The following is a 21,610-nucleotide window of genomic DNA, read 5'->3' on the forward strand; positions in this document are numbered from 1 at the left end:
ATGTGCTGAAAGGTGCAGCAGAAGCACAGTTGTGTGAGGACTTTGCATTTAAATCTTATTACAAAGTTTGTTTTTTTTTGCAGGAGGTGATTCCCAGTCCGACAAAATATTTTCTGGTGTGTGATTTTACCTTTTTTTTTTTTTTTTAAGTTCCAGCATAACCAGGGATGAATATTTAAATTTGCCAGTTTACCAGTTTAAGTACAAACTTTTAAAATATAATTTTTTGTGTGTAATTTAAAGTAGATCAATTATGCTTTCCCTTTTTTTGGTCATATACAAAAAATGTTTTACTTGTGAAACACGAAGTACACCCCATGATTCGGTGGCTTGTAGAACCACCTTTAGTAGCAGTAACTTCAAGTTTCTGTATGACTCGTCAGTCTTTTGTAACATGGAGGAATATTGGCCCACTTGTCTTTACTTCAGCTCATTGAGGTTTGCAGACATTCTTTTATACACAGCTTTTTTAAGGTCCCGCCACAGCATTTCAATCAGGTTGAGGTCTGGACTATGACTGGGCCTTTGCATCACCTTGATCCTTTTTCAGTCATTCTGTTGTAGATTTGCTGTTGTGCTTGGGATCATTGTCCTGTTGCATGACCCAGTTTCAGCCAAGCTTTAGCTGATGGACAGATGGACTCATGATTTAATCTAGAATACTTTGGTATACAGAGGGGTTCATGGTCGACTAAATGACTGCAAGGTGCCCAGGTCCTGTGGCACCACACCTTCACCGCCATGCTTCACAGCTGATTTGCTGTGTTTAGTGGATGTGACCAAATGTGGTGCTCTGCATTATGACTGGACATCTCCACTTTGGTATTATCTGTCCAAAGGACATTGTTCCAGAAAACTTGTTTGTTTGGATGCAAGTCTGTAGGGTCTGAGATATAGCTCTTTGTTTGTTTTTTTAGTTTCTCTGAGCATTGTACAGTCTGACTTTGGGGTGGATTGCTGGGATGTCAACTCCTGGGAAGATTGTGACATTGTGCTAACACACCTGAATGCTCCAGACCTGCAAAGTGCCCAAACCTCTGCTTTTATACACATGCTCAGACATGCTCAGTTGTTCACTGCAAACACAACTGGCAAACTCACAGTGGCCTAAAATGAAAAATTACAGGTGGTATATTTTATTGTCTGCAAACCACAAAAGCATGGCAACAAAAGAAAAAGCAAGAGGCCAAACCTCCAGCAACAGTGAACAAAGCAACCTCTGCTGGTTTCTTTTAGCACATCAGACAATTTGCATATGAAGCAAAAAAAAACAAAAAAAAAAAAACAATCATGTGCATACTGGTGTGTTTTTTTTCTTTCTGCTGCATGCACCTCAGAACAGGTGAAGTTGTGGCAGAAGTTCCTCTTCTTCTACAACCCAGTGGAGAAGTAACCAAAACTGATTCAATAAAAAGAAACAGCTCTGTGTGAATTACATAAAATGAGGTTTAATGACAAGCCGAAAAAAGAGCTGTTCCTTCATCAGCTCCTGAGAATGTACTGTTTAAACAGTGACAGTGACTGTTTTCATGGACATTGATGAGGTTTATAATTTCTGACACCTCATATCAGTGAATCCAGCACTGACTGTTCACACTCAGCCTTACAAACCTCTGGGTCATTCCATGGAAAAATCAGTGAGGGGCTACAAAGGGAACCCCTCAGAAACAGGTAGTTTTATTTGTACAATAACGTCATTTCCTTCATAATGTAAATTTTTTCCGGTTCACAGACCCTGGAAGTGCATGAAGGCAGGTTGAAAATTGGTGTTTTTTTTGTTTTTGTTTTTTTTAAAGTGAATGAAAAATCAGATTATTGGGTGCTGAGCCACTAAAAACTTCAAAAAATATTAATGAGAACATCAGCACACATTTAGTGTCCTTACTAGGGATTCTGTTATGTGTGGAAGACTAATGAGAGAGATGAGAATACCTCAATTTTAATGTGTATACTAACTGATTACTGTATTTCATACTTATCCACCCATATCCATTTACTGTTCAGTGTTTGGTTTTGTGCAAATGTATTTAAGTAGAGTTGTTTTTGATGCACGCACTTGTTTAATCTCTGTGTAAGGATGAAAGAGACTTGTGCGCTTTTAGTGGTGCTTGTGAAGCAGTGATTGTCATCCACCAGAGGCTGGGTCAGGGTGGTGGTTTAATAATGGTCACATCCACATTTGTATTCTTAGGTGGGATTATTATTTCCACTTTTTTAAAGTGGAAAGCTCTGGTACTTAAAAGTACCAGAGCTAACCTTATGAAAGTTCAGGGCTGACAAACACGATCTAATGTCAAAATAAAATTTTTGTTCAGAACTATTTTTCTATAATCAATATACCCCATCAGTAAACTGTAGTTGGTGAAACTGCACCAATTTAATGTCTGAGATTGAGCTTCGTTACCCTTTTTCTTTTTGTTCAACAAACCCTCAGCAGATACAGCGGCTCACCTTTGACTGATTTTATATGGAATAACCCTTCTGACACAAATGTGCTACTACTGCTACTTGAAAAAGAGAGAGACATACATGATGCTTACCTGCTTTGCAGCTTTTAGTGTATAAATGTGCATAAATAAATAAGGTTTGGAGTGTAACTGTTAACTGGATATCCTCAACAACTACTGTAGGTACAATAGCTTATTTCTTCATTAACACGGCTCTGCAAAGTTCACCACACACTGATCAGGATATTCTTAAACATAATGTGAAGATCTGATAAATAGGAATCTTGATCTGTTTGTATATGTTAGGCCTAACTGCGTATCATACTGTTGTACATACATTATGAGCATGTAATACCACCAATACTGCTAACTCTGCCTGTAATAATGCACGGTGACACTATTAACTGCTACGGAAACGAATGCCTGGGCCTATAAGTTTTATGTTTGGAATTTTCTAGCTGATTCAGCTTCAAGAAATATGCCAAAGCTTTCACCTAGCTCAACATCAACCTTACACATGGAGCTATACTCAGCCCAGATCCTCTCAGAGAGGACTGGATCTTCTTCTTGAGGAAGGAAGCATTTACAGTTTCGGCTAAAGAGAGGTGAACATAAAGCATGAGCTGGATGAGAGGTTTTTTTGTTTGTTTTTACAGAATAAATCCAATACTGGAAGTCAGTTTGCTTTGCATAAGGCAGATAGATGTGTAAACAGTCCTGGCTTTGCGCAGGTTGTCTCTCACGATGTGCTTGTGCACAAACACACACAGTGCAAGCCAGAGTGCAAGTGGTGCCCGGGGAGACAAACGCTTCGTCCCTCGTATTAGGCTGAACTCAAAGTTAGCGTGCTCTGTGGCTGTTCACCTCTTCCTCGCTTCCTTTCTGAAGGTTTATGAAGAAAAGGCCCAGAGGAACTGTGCAAACACCCAATAATGTTTCAGGTGGATTCTTTCGCAGCCATCTTATGGACTGTATGGTGGGGGCTTCTCGTCGGGAAGGTTGTGAGGAGGGGAATAGCGTGGAGGGATCATTGTGGGCCAAAGGTGGCTGGCTCCAGACTGGGAATCGTCTGACAGGCCCGAGGAGTCAGGGAATACGTAGGAGCCCTGCAATTAAAGGAAGACATTTATTAGACAGAATTTTGACTGCTTCTAGCTATTGTAAGATGGCATACTAGTAACAGTTTAGGACTAAGTCTAGAGATATTTAATATTTTTTCTGTTGTCATTAAATCCCTTTAAAACCCAAGCACCAATAATAGTTAGATCCTACTTACACAAATTGCCTTACAAAGAACTTCATTGTTGTCCAAAAATAATTAAAAACATATGAGTGAACTACAATGTTGCACCAGGAGAACTCTAAGAAACATACACTGGAGTTTATTTTGAATCTTTCCACATGCTGTCACTGCACACCCAGAGCTGAAAATAGTCCACAACAAATAACTGATTTACTGCTGCTCCTTTTAGAGCCTCCTGTAATCCATCCCATGGAGCACATTTGTGGTACAGTTACAGTAAAAGCAAGGATGAAAAAAGCTTCAGGTGGCATGTAAGGAATTATTCAGGATTTTGTATCCAAGATGGACAAGTGCAAACCAAATGTTTATGAATGAAATGAAATGTACACATTTATGTGTTGATTGATTCTAAAATTAAACTAACATATTTTAAGTAACACGAGATATTCCTCTTGTTTCTGGAAACATCTGAACAATTCTAGATTTTTATTTTAATCGCTGATGTCTACTTTTTTGTTGTTGTTGTCCTTGTGTTTTTTTTTTTTTCTTCCTTTGTATTGGGATAGAGTTCAGGGACTGAAATAAAGTTTACTACTACTCTAGGTAACATTTGCTACTAAAATGCCATGTCATAAAGATATGGACATGTTCAGCAACAACACTCAGGAAGGTTGTGGTACTGAGGGACCCAAAGTATGCTATGAAAATATCCCCCACACCATTACACTATCGCCACCAGCCTGAACCGCTGATACAAGTTAGAAAGAATCCATGCTTTCATGTTATTTACACCAAGTTCTGAACCTACCATTGAAATGTGGCAGCAGAAATCAAGACTCAACAGACCAGGAAACATTATCCAATTTTCTATTGTCCAATTTTGGTTAGCCCGTGCAAATTGTAGCCTCAGTTTCCTGTTCTTAGCTGACAAAAGTGGCACCTGGTGTGGTCTTTTGCTGTAGCCTATCTGCTTCAAGGTTCAACGTGTTGTGCGTTCAGAGATGTTCTTTTGCATAATTTAGTTATAGTAAGTGGATATTTGAGTTACTGTTGCCTTCCTATCTGCTCAAAGCAGTCTGGCCACTCTCTTCTGGCATCAACAAGGCAGTTTCACACAGAGAACTGCTGCTCATGCTTATTTTCTCTTTTTCTGGCCAGTTTCTGTAAACCCTAAAGATGGTTGTGTGGGAAAATCCCACAAGATCAGAACATTTCTGAAATACTCAGACCATCCTGTCTGGCACATGTCATGTTCAAAGTCACTTAAATCACCTTTCTTCCCCATTGAACTCCAGAAGCAGGTTGTCCTGGCTGTGTCTACATGCTTAAATGCACTGAGTTGCTGCCATGTGATTCCAGTTAATGAAAAGATAAGGGTAACATGTACAGTAGGTAATGGATAATAGGTATAGATTTGTAAATAACTGGGCATGTATAACTTGAGTTTATTTATAATAGTATACTACAGTACATTTCTAACAAACTAGGAAGCTCATTTGCTTTCTCTTGACAATACTTTATATAAAGATGACACATTTTGGGTTCAACTTAAAAGAAAGGCAGATATAAAACGTAAACGTGAGATCAGAGGTCAAATGTGACATGATATTTAGAACCTCCATATATAATTCCCTATATGCCTGTATGTTGTCAATGGAAACAATGGCAGTAAGAAAGTTTTAAATAGCTTTATTTAGCATTATTATCACTTTGACCTTCCGATCTATTGACCCTGAAGGCGAGGTCAGATGTCAAATGTGACATTATATTTCAAATCTTTATATGATCCTTTCTATATGTTGACAAGACACTTGGTTCTAAGTTATAAGGCTTTTTGTCAATTTTAAACCAATAAATCATTACGCCAACCTTCAAAACTTTAGTGCATGTGCAAATTTTGATGGACTGTTAACATGATCTCACTCTACACCCCTACAAAGTTTAATCAAAATTCATTCAAAACTTTTTGAGCTCTCGTGTTTACAGGCAGAATAAAATGCAAAAGCTACCAAAAACAGAACCTCCTTGGTGCAGTTAATTAAATACGATCGAGTAAATGTAAGCTTAATTCATGATACTCTCATTTATTTCAGGTGGATTATTGCGTTTTAGAGCAAATCTTTATCGCTCATAAATCACTCATATCACAGTGAAAGTTTAGATACCTGCTATCAAAAAAGAAGTCTGTCTATGTGCTTCTTTTCTACATAACTGCAGGTTCAAAGCAGCTCCGTACCTGCAGGTCGTAGGCCGAGTAAGGCGGCAGGCAGGGGGCAGTGTTGTAATATGGGTTGAGAGAAGTGGTGGGTGGAGGAGTCTCTGAGGGGACTGGAGCTGTGATGGCCTCTGGTTCAGATGTGCTCTCTGAGGCAGGAGCAGGTGTCTGGTGAAGAAGTAGAGAATACTGATGTATCAGAGATCTACAGACACCAGAGGATTACAGATAGGCTGTTTAAATCACCTTCATTGGCCACTACTGATAATTCTGACATGCTCGTTCAATGGACGCACCATGTCTTTGAAGCCTCCCAGCACCGCAGCAGTAATGATGCCCAGGAAGAGGGCCACAATGTTGAGGATGGTAGCAGACCACAACAGGTGGTAGAGGTGCACAACGTCCTGGCAGCTTTTCACATCCGTGTATTCATGGTAGCCTCCAATCAACTCGACACGGCTAGGCCAGTGGGTAGGACAGAGACGGAGACAGCCTATAGTCAAGCCTTAAAAGTCACTGACAGTGTTCAGTAGTTTTTAAAGAAACACCTACATCAACAAGACATAGTTAAAAAAAACAAACAAACATAAAACTGGGTTTGATTTATGGTTGTAAACATTCAGAAGTTGCTGCTAGAAAGCTGGAAAATGACAGAGACGAATGCTTGGGGAAACACAAACATGCAGAGGAAATGACTCATTACAACAAATTTGTATGATGTTTTATATTTAAAAACCCATTAAATAATTATGAGTTGATCAATATTGGCCATTATCAGCCTAGAAAAAGGGACCTACTTCCAAATCATGGATGATTTCTTAAACTTTTTCAAAACATCTTTATTCTGATGTCCCATAAGAGGATGTTCTCTGAAACAAAGGTTAAAAAAAGAAAACATCCTGATCTGATACGATCACTGCTGCAGTGCAAATAAAAAGTGACACAGGAGTACACATCAAAGTCCAAACACTGCATAGCAAGAAGCCACAGGTTTATCGGGCACTCGACCCCCCCCTCCGTGTACTCACTTCCCGCAGTTGTAGAGTTCACAGCAGTAGCAAGTGTTGCTCTTCACACGCAGGTTACAGGAGATGCGCGCTGCTGTCAGACATGGGACCTGAAGGGCAAAAATGTGTTCATGTCTCTTCTCTTTGAGCCTGCCCGGATTCTTTACAATTTCCCCGCAACGATTCAAGACTATACAAGTAATGATCACACTGACAGAGACAGCATTTAATGGCACAGTGTAATTTAAGTAAAATGTCTTTCTTACATTAGATGCCGTCTCACTGGCGTGATAAGCACAGCGGCCAGCGTACAGAGGCCTGAGGTCCTGCAGAAAAAGCAGTAAACGAAAGAAGAACCGATGCTGGAATACAGTCTTATTTTGTCCACTCACTAATATTCATTTTAAAGTAGACTTGTTATCTTCATTTTCAACTCCATGTTGGTACTCTTGGGCTTCAGTAGAGCAGCTTTGCATGATTCAAAATAAAAAACAAACAAACAAAACAATTGAATTTATCTTATATTGGGCTTCACTTCCACTGTCTGAAACAACCCTTCCCCGTGCATTTAAAGCTACTTTCTTCTGACTGGCTGCCCCTTATAAGCAAAAGATTTGAACAGCTTCTTTTTTTTTTTCCATAATCCCTTGTCTCACATGTTAAATGCTTCATATTATAAAATTCTTCTTTAAGCTGCTTTTCCTTCCTTCTCTGTCCCATATACTCCTAGTGTCGATCCCAAGCCCGGATAAATAGGGAGGGTTGCATCCGGAAGGGCATCCGGCATTAAATCTTCATCAAATCAATCATGCAGATCATTTTGTAACATGATGTTGTCCTTAAATGGTAAAACAAAAATAAATCTTAAAGTGGTTCAGTTGAATTATTCCCACATGACCAGGCAGCCAGAGGTAATACCGCTCAGGACTAATTTTATGGCTCTGCGAAATGCATATTTGGGCTGACTTGTTGTGTACTGGCAGTAGGAAAATAGTGGGGTCAACAAGACTTCAACTCTATTTTTATTTCTACTGTGAAAGACTCACAAGAAGGGCAAAATAAGATCAAGCCATTTGAGTTTTGTGGTTTATTTACACAATTTTCCTCTATGTTCAAGTTATTTTAAAGAAAATTAATAACCCTGAATGAGTGACCCAGACTTCAGATGAAACAATTAGGTCTCCTCCTAAAATACACTGAAATATTTGCTGAGATTATAACTTATATCCATAAATCCTTCTATTTCCTCACTCAGTAATTAAGGCAGCTCCTATCTTTACATTTCAGTGATGTGAATTTGCCCACATTTATATTTAATTCTTAACAATTATGCTACTACACATTATTACAATTTAATAATAAAAATAATCCACCTAACAAATCTATGTAATGACAGATGTAGCAGCAAATATTCTATATGAGGTGCTTTCTTGTGCATCAGTGCAACACTCCTAGCACTGACAGGGTGAGCACCAAAAACTATTTAGTGCACAATGGCACTACGGCATAAATTACAATAAAAAGTTATTTGTGTTGAAGCCTTAGAAGAGTAGAACTCTTGGGAATTAATTTACATTGTATAACTCTGTGTTGTTTCCTTTGACATTCTGGGCATGAACAGAAGACTTCTGTCTGATCTCTGGATCATAGCCAGAGACCCAGCTCTCATCCACCACCAGTGACCATCCTTGAAACGTTTGTTCTCAGGGAAAATTCAGTCATTGGTAATAATGATGACTGTACTTAAGATGCCTTCGTTTTTGCACCTTTCTTTTTCTGTCTCCTCAGAGAACACCAAAAATGAAAATGTGGATTAAAACTATTAAGATATATAGATAATATAGATAAATTTAACAAACACGCTCCTCAATTCATGCTCCTCAATTCACTTCATTCAACAGCATGCCTCTTTGGAGTTTGTACCAGACAGAGTTTCAAAGGAAAATTTTCCACTTCACTGATGCCATTACTGGCAAATGAAGACCTGCTAATGGGGATCTCCCTTTTCACACTGCCCTAACTTATTTCAGCATAATTGTTTTAAGAATGCATTAGTGGTTACTTGTTGTTTTGTGTGCTTTGGATCATGGAGAAAAATAGCCTTCTACCACAAAATAAATCTGTCTCATGAGAAGGGTGTGGCAGCTACCCCAGCCTGAAATATGTGAACAATAAGTCACGGAGAAGGGGGGGCTATGTTTTACTGTACATCTAATGCAGTGTTAATGGGACTGGTGCCACTTAAGAAGCTTGTTATTAGCATTGGAATTAGCGTGATGTAAATTCACTGGATTAGTTGAATAAGCTTTTGTGATACTTACAATGTGCCTCGCTGCAAATACTCCATCGACAATAGCACAGCAGAAAGCAGCCACCACTCCAAAGCTGATGAACACAATGGATGCCACTAACTGTGGAAGAAGAGGGAGAGGCACCAGCTTCATGTTTTGGTTTCTAGATAAGGCTAAAAACTTGGTTTAGACATGCACCATTTAGAGTTTTTTCACTAGCAGCCTTAAACCAGCTGGAATACACCAATATTACATTTGAAGTACACATATATATTTCAGTGTGTAGAAGTACTAATGAATGAAAGGACAATTCAGATCCAGTTGGGGGTCTCAACTAGCACGCCGCTCGCATTGCATCCCTTTATCCGAGCCCATCCACCTAACTCTTCTCCTTCGCCTGGAGTGGTGGCCTAGGGGAGAAGAAGAGGGTTCGTCACTGAGAGGACCCTGGTTCAAATCCTCGGGCTGGCATCACTGTGGGTCCCTGAGCAAGCCCACCCCCCCAGGTTGCTCCCCGGGCGCCCTTTGGCTGCCCCCTGCTCCATGCTGTGCTGTGTGTACTACATACTCCATGTGTGTGATGGGTTAAATGCAGAGAATGAATTTCACTGCATGTAAATGTATGTGACAAATAAAGCTCTTTCTTCTTCTTCTTCTTCTTCTTCTTTCACTCTTCAGTGAAATACAGCCAGTGTTCAGTTACATGTAACCCCACTCAGTCTGCAGCCTCCCCACCCCAGAGGAGGGGGAGGGGAGCGCAACACCCCAGACTGGGCAGCCAGAGGTAACTTTGATTTCTGCAATCAGATCTGAAAACTTAAAATGAGTGAGCTTTTTAAAATGGACCTATTATGTAATTATTTACCACCATTACTTGGTTATTCTTGGACACTACTAAAGTAGCTTTGCATGAATCATAGTTCAAAATAATCATTTGTGCCTTAAATTAGGCCATGGTGCAGAAGCTCTGTCTGAAACAAGCTCCTGCCCCTTTATGCTTGTTTTCTTTTAATTGGCTGCCCCTGGCACACAGAAAGTTTAAACATTAGGTGGGCGGGGCTTCTTTGCTCACAGCCAGAGTTGTGTGCCTGAGATGACCATATAAGGGACAGCTCTACTCTTTCATATAATAAAAATCCTAAAATTAGGGAAAAAAACCCCCAAAAAACTGCAAGAAACTCAATGCTCAGAGCAATCTGAAGCCTGAGCTGTCTGCTCACAGGGACCACTTGTACACACACTGACCTCATTATCTGACACTTTGTTTAATTGACCGTTGTAACCGTATATATACAGCCTGGTCTCATAGCAGACTGTGAAATACTCAGGAAAAGCAAAAGATTTTCTGTGATTTTCTGTTTTATTTTCCTGCACCATGAGCAGTCTGGATTAAAACCATTTAAAAATTATGATTTTTTTTTTTTTTTGGCAAATGCCTGATAGTCATTTGGATTTTCAAGCTTTACAGACAACAGATCTCCCACGCTAGCTTCTAAATTAGGCTAATTAACTTTTTTTTTTTTTGCCATTTGACATCTCAAAGCTGCAGCTCAGGAAATTAAACAACTCTTTTTAAATAAACACTTAATCCTTCACCTATTTGCTCACCCATTTTTGCACTGTGAGTTTAACATTAGTGTGAACTAATTCGAGCTTCACTTTTTTACTCATGCGTCACTTCACGATCCTGATGAAATCTGTCTGTCAAGCAGTGAAGTTGTTCTATATACTGCAAGTGTTGCTGGAAATTTGACCTACTTGGAGATGTCACCACAGACTCTGTGATATTTTTACAAATTTTTAGCAGGTCAGTTCAGTCAGGACAACTATAGTCAAAAGAAAACTGTTTTTCCATCTGCAGTGATTTATTTTGGACACCCCCCCACCCCCCACCCCCCACCCCCCCGCCGCCCTTCCCACGTGCATCCATGGAAAGCATAAGGTACAGAACAGAGCAGGCATCAGTGAAAACAGATACGATGCTAATTAATTCAGACACAGAATAAAAGGGGCTGAGGTAGAGGTGGGTTGTAAAGTGGCTGGCAGTGCATAGGAACTGTGGGAAGATTAAAACAGCTTATATAGCGTTTTGAGAGATCTGCCAAATGAATGAAGGATATCAGCTGAGACACCAGCTGATGTGGGCTTGCAATGTCTGGATTGCAGCTGACTTTGTAGCCTACCTGAACTAACACTATACTCCATTTTTAAAAGGTTACCTTACAAGCAAAACTTGGTTGCAGCAGTGTAGTAGTAAGTCAGACTTAAAAGTCTGCTTAAGATTTCAAATTCCATAATACTATTATAAAAATGTAAAACCAGGGCCCCTTCACAGCAGCTGTCTACGATCTATCTTGCGTCTTGCTACATGTGAGATGAAATATGTTCGATAAGTGGTTAAATGGATTGATGGATGGGTTCCTTTCTTTCACTTTTAAGTATAAAATATGGGAGATAATTCTAGGACTGAGTAAAATGGTGGAAAATTGCAGTTCGCAAGGTAAAATGGGTCATTTAGTAATCAGAAGATCAGTGGTTCACCAGATCCTCCAGTCTGCATGTCAAAGTGACCTTGGGCAACACCCATCCATCCATCCATCCATCCATCCACCCATCCATCCATCTTCTGCTTATCCCAAGTCAGGTCATGGCAGCAGCAGGCTAAACAGGGTATTCCAGATATCCTTCTTCCAAGCAACATTTTCCAGTTCCTCCTCTGGAATCCCAAGGTATTCCCAGGCCAAATGAGATATATAATCACTCCAGTGGATTCTGGTGTCTACGCTGGGATCGCCTCCCTGTATGGCGTATCAGAAAAACCTCCACAGGGAGGCATCCAGGAGACATCCCAACCAGATGCCCGAACCATCTCAACTGGCTCCTTTCGACTTGAAGGAGGAGCGGTTCTACTCTGAGCTCCCTTGGGATGTCTGAGCTCCTCACACTATCTCTGAGGCTGTGTCCTAAATCATTTCAAACACTTGAATTCACAGTCTTATTCTTTCACTCATTGCCCAGATTTCATGGCCATATAAGATGGGGATAGGAAGGTAGATGGACTAATAAAGAAAGCTTATATAATAATAAAGCTTCACCCTTCAGCTCTTCACCACAACAATCTAGTACAACACCTGCATTATTGCTGATGCCTCATCTCACCCCCCCACCATCCCATCGCTCATGAATAACATCCTAAGATACTCAAACTATTTGCTTGTCTCCACCAATGGAGAGGAAGCACTTCACAAAGTACCCTGGACATGGAACTGAACCCTAAGCAGCCCCTCATGCACCCACCATTATAGATAAATAAGACCTTAAAATGCACAGGATAAAAACAGTGTATGAATGGGTGAAGTATACAGGTAACATCAGTACAGTTACAACTTCACTAGTCAAACTAGTCAAACTATAAATAATGTCAGCATGTGTTCTGTTTAATGACATTTTAGGGTGGTAAACAAGAGTGTGGCATAATGCGCCATGGCTCATTCACCCATATCACACACACATTCCTGCTGACTGGAACCCCAGGCATCCAAACGCTGTTGGGATGATGGGAAAAACTATCATGACACAAACACATTCTTCACTCCAGCTCTGACAGAGCCTGCCTGGCTCCTTCCACCTGCTCCGCTCATCTGAAGTTTCCTTCCTCACATTCCTGTGCAGACATCTGTCCTCCTCCACTTACACCCCATTTCTATTTCAGGCCACACCCCACCCGCACCTCCCACCACCCAACCAAAAAAATAAAAAAAATCCAGGATAGTTTCTCCAGTACTCAACACATGAACCTCCTCAGGGTGAGTGGGTCTGCTGCTCACAATGTCACATAATCAAACTGTTTTGTCTGCCGTAAGGTAACTGGGACTAATATTCAGTTTAATATCTGTGGTGCAGAGATGAAATGACATGAAACACTGAAAGAGAGCTCAGTGCACAGAGGTAATATAAACCCTCTTACCATCTGCCTCTTGTTCTCTATCAAATGAGCACCAATAATTCCCAGAAAAGAGCCAAAGCCCAGCTGAAAGGAGAGAAAATGGCTGTTAGGGCATTTATTATGCTTTGATTTCAGAATCTTAATTGCACAGTCCTAAAAACTGCAGAGGTCTGCTAAAACAAGCATTAATAATATTTATCATAATGGTGCGATTGTTGTCATTTGAGAGCTTGTTTTGCTTCATCTTGGGATGCTCTCTTTGTCAGCCAATTCCAATATATTTTATTAATTTATTAATCTGATTAACATGATGTAACTAGTGGCATGGTAGCTCTTTACATAAAAGAGAATGCTAAAAGCCAAGTACTATGAAAAACACATTTATGGATTGAAACACATTACCTCAGTCGGTGTATAATGACAGTGATGCTGAATAACAAATGTGGGGAAAAGTTAACACCCAGAAACTTTTGGTGATAAGATTTAAGGTAATGAGGTTTGTCAGAGCAGGGGAGATTGTGCTGGAAACACTGTGACTTCACTTATCATGTAACACTACAGAGAACAGGCCTGCTGTGCTGCGTCTGTCGCTGCTACAGGCTGGCGTGAAGGTGTACTCACGATGACTCCTGAGTAGTAGCCACCCACTGTGATGTTCTGTGTCCTGGTAGTCGCTGCAAGGCCGATGATGAGGATGAGCACAGAGACAATGAGTAGCATCACCGTCACAATTATGGATTTCCTCTTTCTCCTCTTAAAGGATCCTACGAGAAATAAGTGGGCATTAACATTAGCATCCTACTGATATTTAGACACTAAAGAGATTTATTAGCCTTCAACTAAAACCCACCACAAGCACCGATCTGCTGGGAAGTAGTTCGCTTTTTTTCCCAGTTGCTTTGGCTCAGTTCTTGAATGTGCTGAAGCTGTCAAACATGTTGTTACTTGTGCACAGCAGGAAGAGTATTTCTCATCAATTGTTGGCAGTTTAGAAAGTTTTAGCACATCTGTGCACAGAACAATTTAACAAATATTGGTTGTATGTTTGTTTCTTCTCAGTACAAAAGTTATAGTTTCCAAAAAATGTTGCACTTATTGTCTTATTTAACAGGGTCCAATTGTCAAAATCTGCAGAAGAGTGCAGGAGATAGTTGCAGCATATGTTTGCTGGTGTATTTAGGATAATTGTCCCGCTGCATGACCCAGATTCAGCCAAGCTTTAGCTGTCAGACAGATGACCTCACATTTGACTCTAGAATACTTTGGGATTCAGAGGAGTTCATGGTTGACTCAATGAGTGCAAGGTGCCAAGGTCCTGTGGCTGCACAACAAGCCCAAATCATCACCCCTCCACATCTGCACCTGGTGGTTGGTATGTTTCTGCCAATATGCTGTGTTTGGTTTTTATGAAACACAACATTGCTGTAGCATTTTTTAATGCCTCTGTGTATTGTGAAGCAAATCTTTCCACTTTGGCAGGCCCATTGTGGATTTTTGACACACTTTTCTTGACAATGTTCCTTCAGTTCATTGAAATTTATGGGCATTCATTTTTGCACAGCTCTTTCAAGGTCCTGCCACAGCATTTCAATCAGGTTGAGGCCTGGACTTTGACTGGGAAATTGCATCACCTTGATTCTGATTGATTTTTCTGTTTTAGCCATTCTGTTGTAGATTTGCTGCCATGCTTGGGTTCATTGTCCTGCTCCATGACCCAGTTTCAGCTGAGATTTGGCTGTTGTACAGATGGTCTCTTATTTGACTCTAGAACACTTTGTTCGAGGGAGTTCGTGGTCCATTTAACAACTGCAAGGTGCCCGGGTCCTCTGGCTGCAAAACAAGCCCAAAACATCACCCCTCCACCACCGTGCCTGACAGTTGGTATGAGTTGTTTATGCTGATATGCTGTGTTTGGTTTCCTCCAAATGTGTGTGCTGTCTTGAATGTTTTCCACTTATAAATAATCTCTCTCACTGTAGAATGATGACTTCAAATTGTGGCTGGCAGCTGGCTGTCGCGCTACTTACCCTCTTCATTCCTATGGAAGCAGTACAGGTGTATGTGTGTACCACATTTAGTTCTTGTTTAAAAAAAAAGGAACATTGTGGTATATACCATGTGTTGTTGCTCATCTGAGGTTTAAATAATTTTAGAACCTTCTAAGGACCAGATGATCTTTTTTATTGTGTCCTGATGAACAGAATTGAAACTGGGTGCTCTGTGCAATGCTTTGTTCTGTACATTTTTGTTTTTTTCTAGTTGTTTACTATATTGTACTGTGTTGCATGGCTGTTGCTGGAAATATTTTTTTAGTTAATAGCCTGCATACTTTTTAAGTAAAACTACAGTCATCAGTTATATTAAAAAAAATAACAATTTGAACATTAACATTAACACAGTAACATTAAGAACACAGCTTTTATGGAATAAGAAGGTAAGCAACACATTTCCACAGCCCAAAATGACCGGAATGGTTTGCACAGTGTCAAAGGTATTTAGGGAATCTTTAGAACCAAGAACTTTGAAAATGTTTAGAGGAATGGGTCAAAGCAACTGAGAAAATCCACAAAGTGACTCGTGACTGTTCTGTAGTTACTCTGCCTCTCTCACTTTGACCAGGAGTGGCCACTTCTGTGTCTCAGAGGAAGTGATAAAAACTCAAGTAGCTTTGAAGATGCTGTATATGTGTATGTTTGCGATATGCACAAAAGACCTCTTTAGATAAAGCACCTGTTGAACTTCTGTAAACAAACTATGCCGAGGATCAACTTTAAACTTTGACTTATTCAATGTTCACATGTAAAAAACATACTTTGTACATACAGTGCAACTCCTTCTGACCTTTTCTGTGCTCCTGAATCAACACTCTCAAAGAAAACATCACATCTGTGGTGCTCTTTCTCACTATGAAATCATACTGCTACACACATCATCACCTCTATCAGCAACTCTTTTCTATGTGGCCATGGTGTGGCTCATCAGTTTACCCCTCTGTAGTTACTACAGCTCTGCACGTCACCCTTGTTCTTTAAAATCTGTACCAGTACATTTCTTCTCCATTCCTCAAGCATTCTCTCATTCTCCAAGATTGTGTTAAACAATCTGGTTAAAAAGTCCACTGCTTTCTCTCTCCCAGAGATATCTCCACAGGTATGTCATCTGGATGAACCACCTTTCCACTCTTCACTTTCTGCACTTCCTGATTCACTAACTGTCCTCCATCCGTCCTCCCCTTTGTCATTTTCTACATTCATGAGCTCCTCAAAGTACTTCCTCCACTTTCTCAGCACACTCTCTTTACTCTTTAGTTTATTTCCATCTCCATCCTTAACCATGCTAACCTGCTGCACATCCTTTCCAGCTCAATCTTTGTGCCTAGACAATAATGATACAAGTTATTTTCTCCTTCCTTAGAGTCCAACCTCACATGCAACTCACTATAAGCTTTTGCCATCTCTCTCTTTGCTGTATGCCTAGACTCCAAGTATTCCTGCCTACTCTCTTCATCTCCCCAAGTATAGCATTTTTTCTTTGCCAACTTCTTCCTTTAAATATGTTATTGTGCTTCCTCATTCAATCACCAAGTCTCCTTGTCCTCCTACACCAAACACCCTCTTGGCAGTTTCCCTATTCACTACACCTGTACTTTGCCAGTCATCTGGTAACTCTTCCCTACTGCCCAGAACACTGTACAACAATCTTCCTTCTTTGACTTGCACTATTTAATCCTTCCCTCTGTCTTCACTTGCTTTCTCTTATTGATTTCCAAAGCCATCCTACAGACTACCATTCAATGCTTTCCACAAAGCATAAAACTTTAACCTCAAAATGCAAAGAAAAAAAAAACAAAAAGCAAAAAACAGAAATAGGATCCATTTCACTCAATATGAACTGATCCAAAGTGGAAAACTGTCCCGTGGCCTGACCAATCAAGATAAATCATAGTAACCGCATCCTCTGGACTAGAGAGGAGAAGGACCAGCCCACTTATAAACAGCAAGAGTTAAAAAATTATCATCTGTGAATGTGCCATTAATGCTGAATGATATCTACACATTTTGGAGCAACAAATGCTATCTATCTCAGCGATTTATGCTTTTTAATGAAGGACAGTGCCAAAGCACATTCTGCATGTATTCCAACATGATGGATCAATAAAGAGACTAAGTAGCTGCAGCACTAAAAAGATGACTATCAATTATAAATAAAATGTATATCAAGGTGCCAAAGGTTACCCTTCAACAGTCATATAGCCTAAGGAGACTTTCTTTTAATTTTATAAACCCAGACTTCATCATTGTAAGAGCAAGAGATGAAAGGCAGTGGATGGTAAGTTAAGTTACAGTCTTCAATATTTTCTCTCATGTATTTGTTTCAGTCTATATATCCTCAATGATTTATTCTGTCGTCATAGCCCATTTTAGAATAAGCCAAGTCACCTCCACACTCTGTTTTATCAATACATGAATATTTGAAGGTCAGGTCTGCTGCTGAATACTGATGCTCCAACCTGGAGATCAACAACAAAGCATGCTTGGCTTGTGCAACTACAACATATGGCTACAGTTCATTTCTGTCTCCGTGGTTCCTGCGTAATGAAGGACACGGCCTCTGAGATTAATGATCCAGAAATACATGCGTGAGTTTGCAGAACTTGGGAGTTACAATAACAATTATACTCTGAGGAAACTACATTTCCAGCAATCTACATCATTACAGTCATTACAGTACTGTAACACTGACTGTTTTTGATGTTCTGGTAACAGAAGCAGTGAAATAATCATGAAAAACTTGCTGTTACCATCAAAACATTTCAACTTATCAAAGATGAACCTTTTAACACGTTAATCTTGTGGAACCAAATTGAATCAAATGGATCCAAAACCAATAAAGACAACAATTTGATTTAATTGATATGTTAATCTCCATTTATCTGACCAGGTTTGGATACAGCATTATGCTATTTGTGCTGATTGTTGGGGAATTAACCAAATAGTGGAGGAAAATAGTGCGGTGACAATGAAGTGCCAAAAGAAATGAACAAGTGAATCCTCAGAAGAGCAAAAATGGATTTAAAAGTTAAGATGGGCCACATAAGATTTTCAGATTACAGAGTGAGCAGTGGCACTACAAGTTTGGGAATGTCAGATAAAATGTAAATGATTCAAGGTTTTTCCTGCATAGGACTGCTATTTTTTTTTATAAGTGGGGTTTAGTTTAACTAAGCTTAAAATACATTGTTTTTTATCAAATCATTAGAAGTGACAAGAAAATGGAAAAACCTTTGTTAACTAACGTAAGGGATCATGTTTACCATGATCTCTGGCATAGTCAGCCAGGAAAAACCCTGTTTAGGTACATTAAGTGGATTTAAAGTATTACTTAAATAGTCTTGACTTTTTTTTATGAAACAGTTATTCAATATAAAAAATGTCAAACTGCTTTGCATTTTTAACTTTTCTACTGTATTTCTCATCAAATATGCTTGAATAAGGTGCCACTTTACTGGAAAAAGTCCTAGAAATGCCCCTGCCCAATAAGCCTTACCCAGGATAAAAACTCCAAGGCAAACTTTTACTACTTGTTCAATTTCTGTAGAGCCTGAATGATCAACAATCTGCAGCTATATATTGCCAATTACCCGCTTTGGTTTGTACTAAATATATTCCCTGATTTTTCCTCGCGGTATTTGATCATTTTATCGACCTAATTTTCATGGTAGCTGCCCGACATCCTGAGAAATCAGTGCGCGACAGCCAGTGGCCATCAGAGCCAAACCTCCGGGCTGCTCTGGTTACTCAGCGCCGCCGCACCTGCAGTGACGCGCTGCGGCCTGGACGAGGGGAAAAAAAATACTCTGTCCGGTGATGCAACGAGTGTTTCAGTCTCCTTTTGGAAGAAGAAGGGGGGTGTCATTTATCCTATATAAATAAGTGTACATTAAGGCATTAAGGCTCACTTGGATGTGAAGGCATAGTTAATGGAAAGATAAGAAAATACCCGCAGTGTAAGTCAGTTAAACGTTATTTAATTGAGGGAAAAAAAAAAAAACCTGCTGCAGACACGCCGTTGACCTTGCACGCACACCTACCCATGCTCGTTTCTGAGAGGGTCAGCCCGCTGGACTGGAGGCTCTGAGGAGGGGGCATGCTGGCTGTAGGACGTTTTAACGAAGACCGATCCTCTTCAAAATAAAAATAAATAAATATAGATAACAATCACGACTCAGTGCTGGGTGATATAAATCTGAGCGCTCACGGTGGACGAGCTGACGCAGACGGTGCGGTGGTGGGGCATTTTCTGACGAGCTGTCCTCCGTCCCGCTGAAGCCCGAGTCCGTCTCATTTACATCCCCGCGGCTGCGGAGACCTCCCTCGGCGTCCGTCCTCTCGTTGTGTCGGTGTCGGACAGCAGGTCGCTGGTGCTGCTGCTGGTTGTATGTGCGCATGTCACACACATACTCTGAAAAGCAGTACCCTGGAAGCCGTTACTACTTGGATAGTAATCGTCGTTACTTTGCGTTACATTCGCAAACCTGTCTGCTGTCCATTTGTTTTATTTATTGGTACTAAACAAGTGTTGAAATATGTTCTAATATTCAAACTGGAATCATAATGAGCGACAAGCCGCGCGATTAACTTACGTTAAAATGGGCTTAACTTAATATTTCAAATTAAGACTGTAGGTGCAGAATGATGTTGATTTCACAGAAATTGCAAATAATTAAGAACTGCAATATTAAAATAACGATTTTCTCTAAAAAGATGGCTTCCACCTGAGGATTTAGTCACTGAAAGCACGGATTAAACATCCCAATGAGCGCCTGCTTTATGTCAGATGGAGTTTAATATCTTTGATTGCTGCTATATAGATTTAAATCCCCACTTTGAGGGAAAGTCATAAAGGCTCACCTAGGTGTTTGGAGAGCCTCAGGACGCGCATAGAGCGCCACCAACTGTCACAAATGCAGCGTTGCGTTCAAGAACTGCCGGACGTTCTGGGAAATTATTAATAATTTATTCAACGGGATGCTTTTAAGTGCGTTTCGAAATGTGTGGAAATCTCAGTAGCAGAATGAACAGAAGCAGGGGTGTTTCTAGTGTGGCGGGGTGGAGGAACAGCTGCAAGAGGACTGGAAAAAAGGCCAAATGAAAAAGCCACCTGGAGAATTTCACCCCAGGAAATGTACACTAATGAACCTTAATTATATTACCACTTGATCAGAAAGACACACAGACTCGGTAGTGATGAGACAGGCATAAATTAATTTCAATAATTTATTAAACCAATCCATCCATTTCCTTTGTCCAAATCGGGGTCTTGGGAGGCTGGAACCTATCCCAGCTATCACATTTACACCTAGAGCAAATTTAGAATCACAAATTAATCACACCCCATGCTTGTCTTTGGGCCGGAGTACCCAGAGACAGGCATTTGTGACAGGGAAAACCACAGAACCACCACACAGAAGACCCAAGGCTGGCCCATTTGGGGAGGCAGTCTACAGGGAAGAGTGCTCGGCTGCTATCAACCACTCTCTAATATGTCTCACTGCAAACCAAAGGGGTGTCACTTATACTTGTGTCCCAGTGCTTTTATGTCCATGCATAAATGTGGGGACCAGAGGTGTCATAGCCTCCCAACAAGATGTCCCTCTGCCTTACTAAAAAGAAAATTAACTAAAAACTTATTAACAGCTAAAGAAACCAAATAAACCAAAGACAGCTCAATTTAAATTTAAAACACTATATTCCAATGTATTAACCACACAATCAAGCTAAAATACAATAAAACAGATCTAAACAAGACAGCAGCAAGGGAGGCCTATAAAAAGAAAAATAAATTATAATGCTGTGATTATACTCACCACCAAGCATCGGGCAGCCAGTCACCAAGAGAATGATCTGGTCCACAAACACCAGGATGCCCAAACAGTCTCAGCACATTAAATTCATTTTCTACATGGTGAGACAAGATGAAACCCAAAAAGTCAGGGGACCCTGAACAATGGGCTACAGGTGCCCTTATAATCAAGCTTTAATTAGAAGGCTAGAGGACCAGTCAGTGTTAGTGCTGCATTCACAAGCACTACTCAGGAGAGGAATATTTTTCACTAAGAATTCCTCACTAGGGGGTCAAAGAAAAGGATGGTACCCAAGGCAATCATAATAATTTTCCACACAATACTAAAATTGATGAAAAAAAAACCCCATCAAGTATGATTTTCAGGTTCAAGGTTACATGAGAAGTGGTGCTGCACAAGAGCCTGAAAGACAAAAAACAAAAATACAATCAATATCAATATAACATAACAGCTGGCTTAACTTTTTAAAAATGTAAACTCAGAACTTAGATATGTTAAGCTCAGTCAGAACAGGGTAAGGATCAATATTGGTATGATTATACTGACTCAAAAGCCATTATCAGTTCTGCCAATGAACTAACTTCTTTATCAATTACC

At 40.1% G+C, this 21,610-nt stretch overlaps 1 protein-coding gene across 4 annotated transcripts; it reads right to left on the reverse strand.

The window, feature by feature from the left end:
* Positions 1-129: 129 nt before the first annotated feature.
* On the reverse strand, positions 130-19,557 carry tmem255a (transmembrane protein 255A). Of its 4 annotated transcripts, XM_030740225.1 has the most exons (11): positions 19,408-19,557; positions 19,241-19,333; positions 13,771-13,913; positions 13,171-13,233; positions 9,234-9,323; positions 7,179-7,238; positions 6,934-7,022; positions 6,703-6,774; positions 6,202-6,370; positions 5,927-6,073; positions 130-3,553 (listed from the first exon to the last, which is right to left on the reverse strand). In XM_030740225.1, the coding sequence occupies exons 2-11, from the start codon at positions 19,296-19,298 to the stop codon at positions 3,410-3,412; spliced, it is 1,035 nt and encodes a 344-aa protein (XP_030596085.1). In that variant the 5' UTR covers positions 19,299-19,333; positions 19,408-19,557; the 3' UTR covers positions 130-3,409. The 4 variants fall into 4 exon arrangements, with proteins under 4 accessions (XP_030596085.1, XP_030596087.1, XP_030596089.1 ...); XM_030740227.1 differs by having other exon boundaries at positions 6,202-6,364; positions 19,241-19,557; XM_030740229.1 differs by lacking the exon at positions 6,703-6,774 and having other exon boundaries at positions 6,202-6,364; positions 19,241-19,557.
* Positions 19,558-21,610: the final 2,053 nt, after the last annotated feature.

Source organism: Archocentrus centrarchus, chromosome 10 (genome assembly GCF_007364275.1).
Source record: "Archocentrus centrarchus isolate MPI-CPG fArcCen1 chromosome 10, fArcCen1, whole genome shotgun sequence".
NCBI lineage: Eukaryota > Metazoa > Chordata > Actinopteri > Cichliformes > Cichlidae > Archocentrus > Archocentrus centrarchus.

Excerpts from the sequence above, each read along its gene's own strand:
- tmem255a (XM_030740225.1), bottom strand. The coding sequence starts at position 19,298 with ATGCCCCCTCCTCAGAGCCTCCAGTCCAGCGGGCTGACCCTCTCAGAA. Across the intron at positions 13,234-13,770 it reads GCTACTACTCAGGAGTCATC|CTGGGCTTTGGCTCTTTTCT; the intron begins GTGAGTACACCT and ends CTCTCCTTTCAG. Across the intron at positions 6,371-6,702 it reads AAATCATCCATGATTTGGAA|GCCTAGCCGTGTCGAGTTGA; the intron begins GTAGGTCCCTTT and ends TCCTACCCACTG.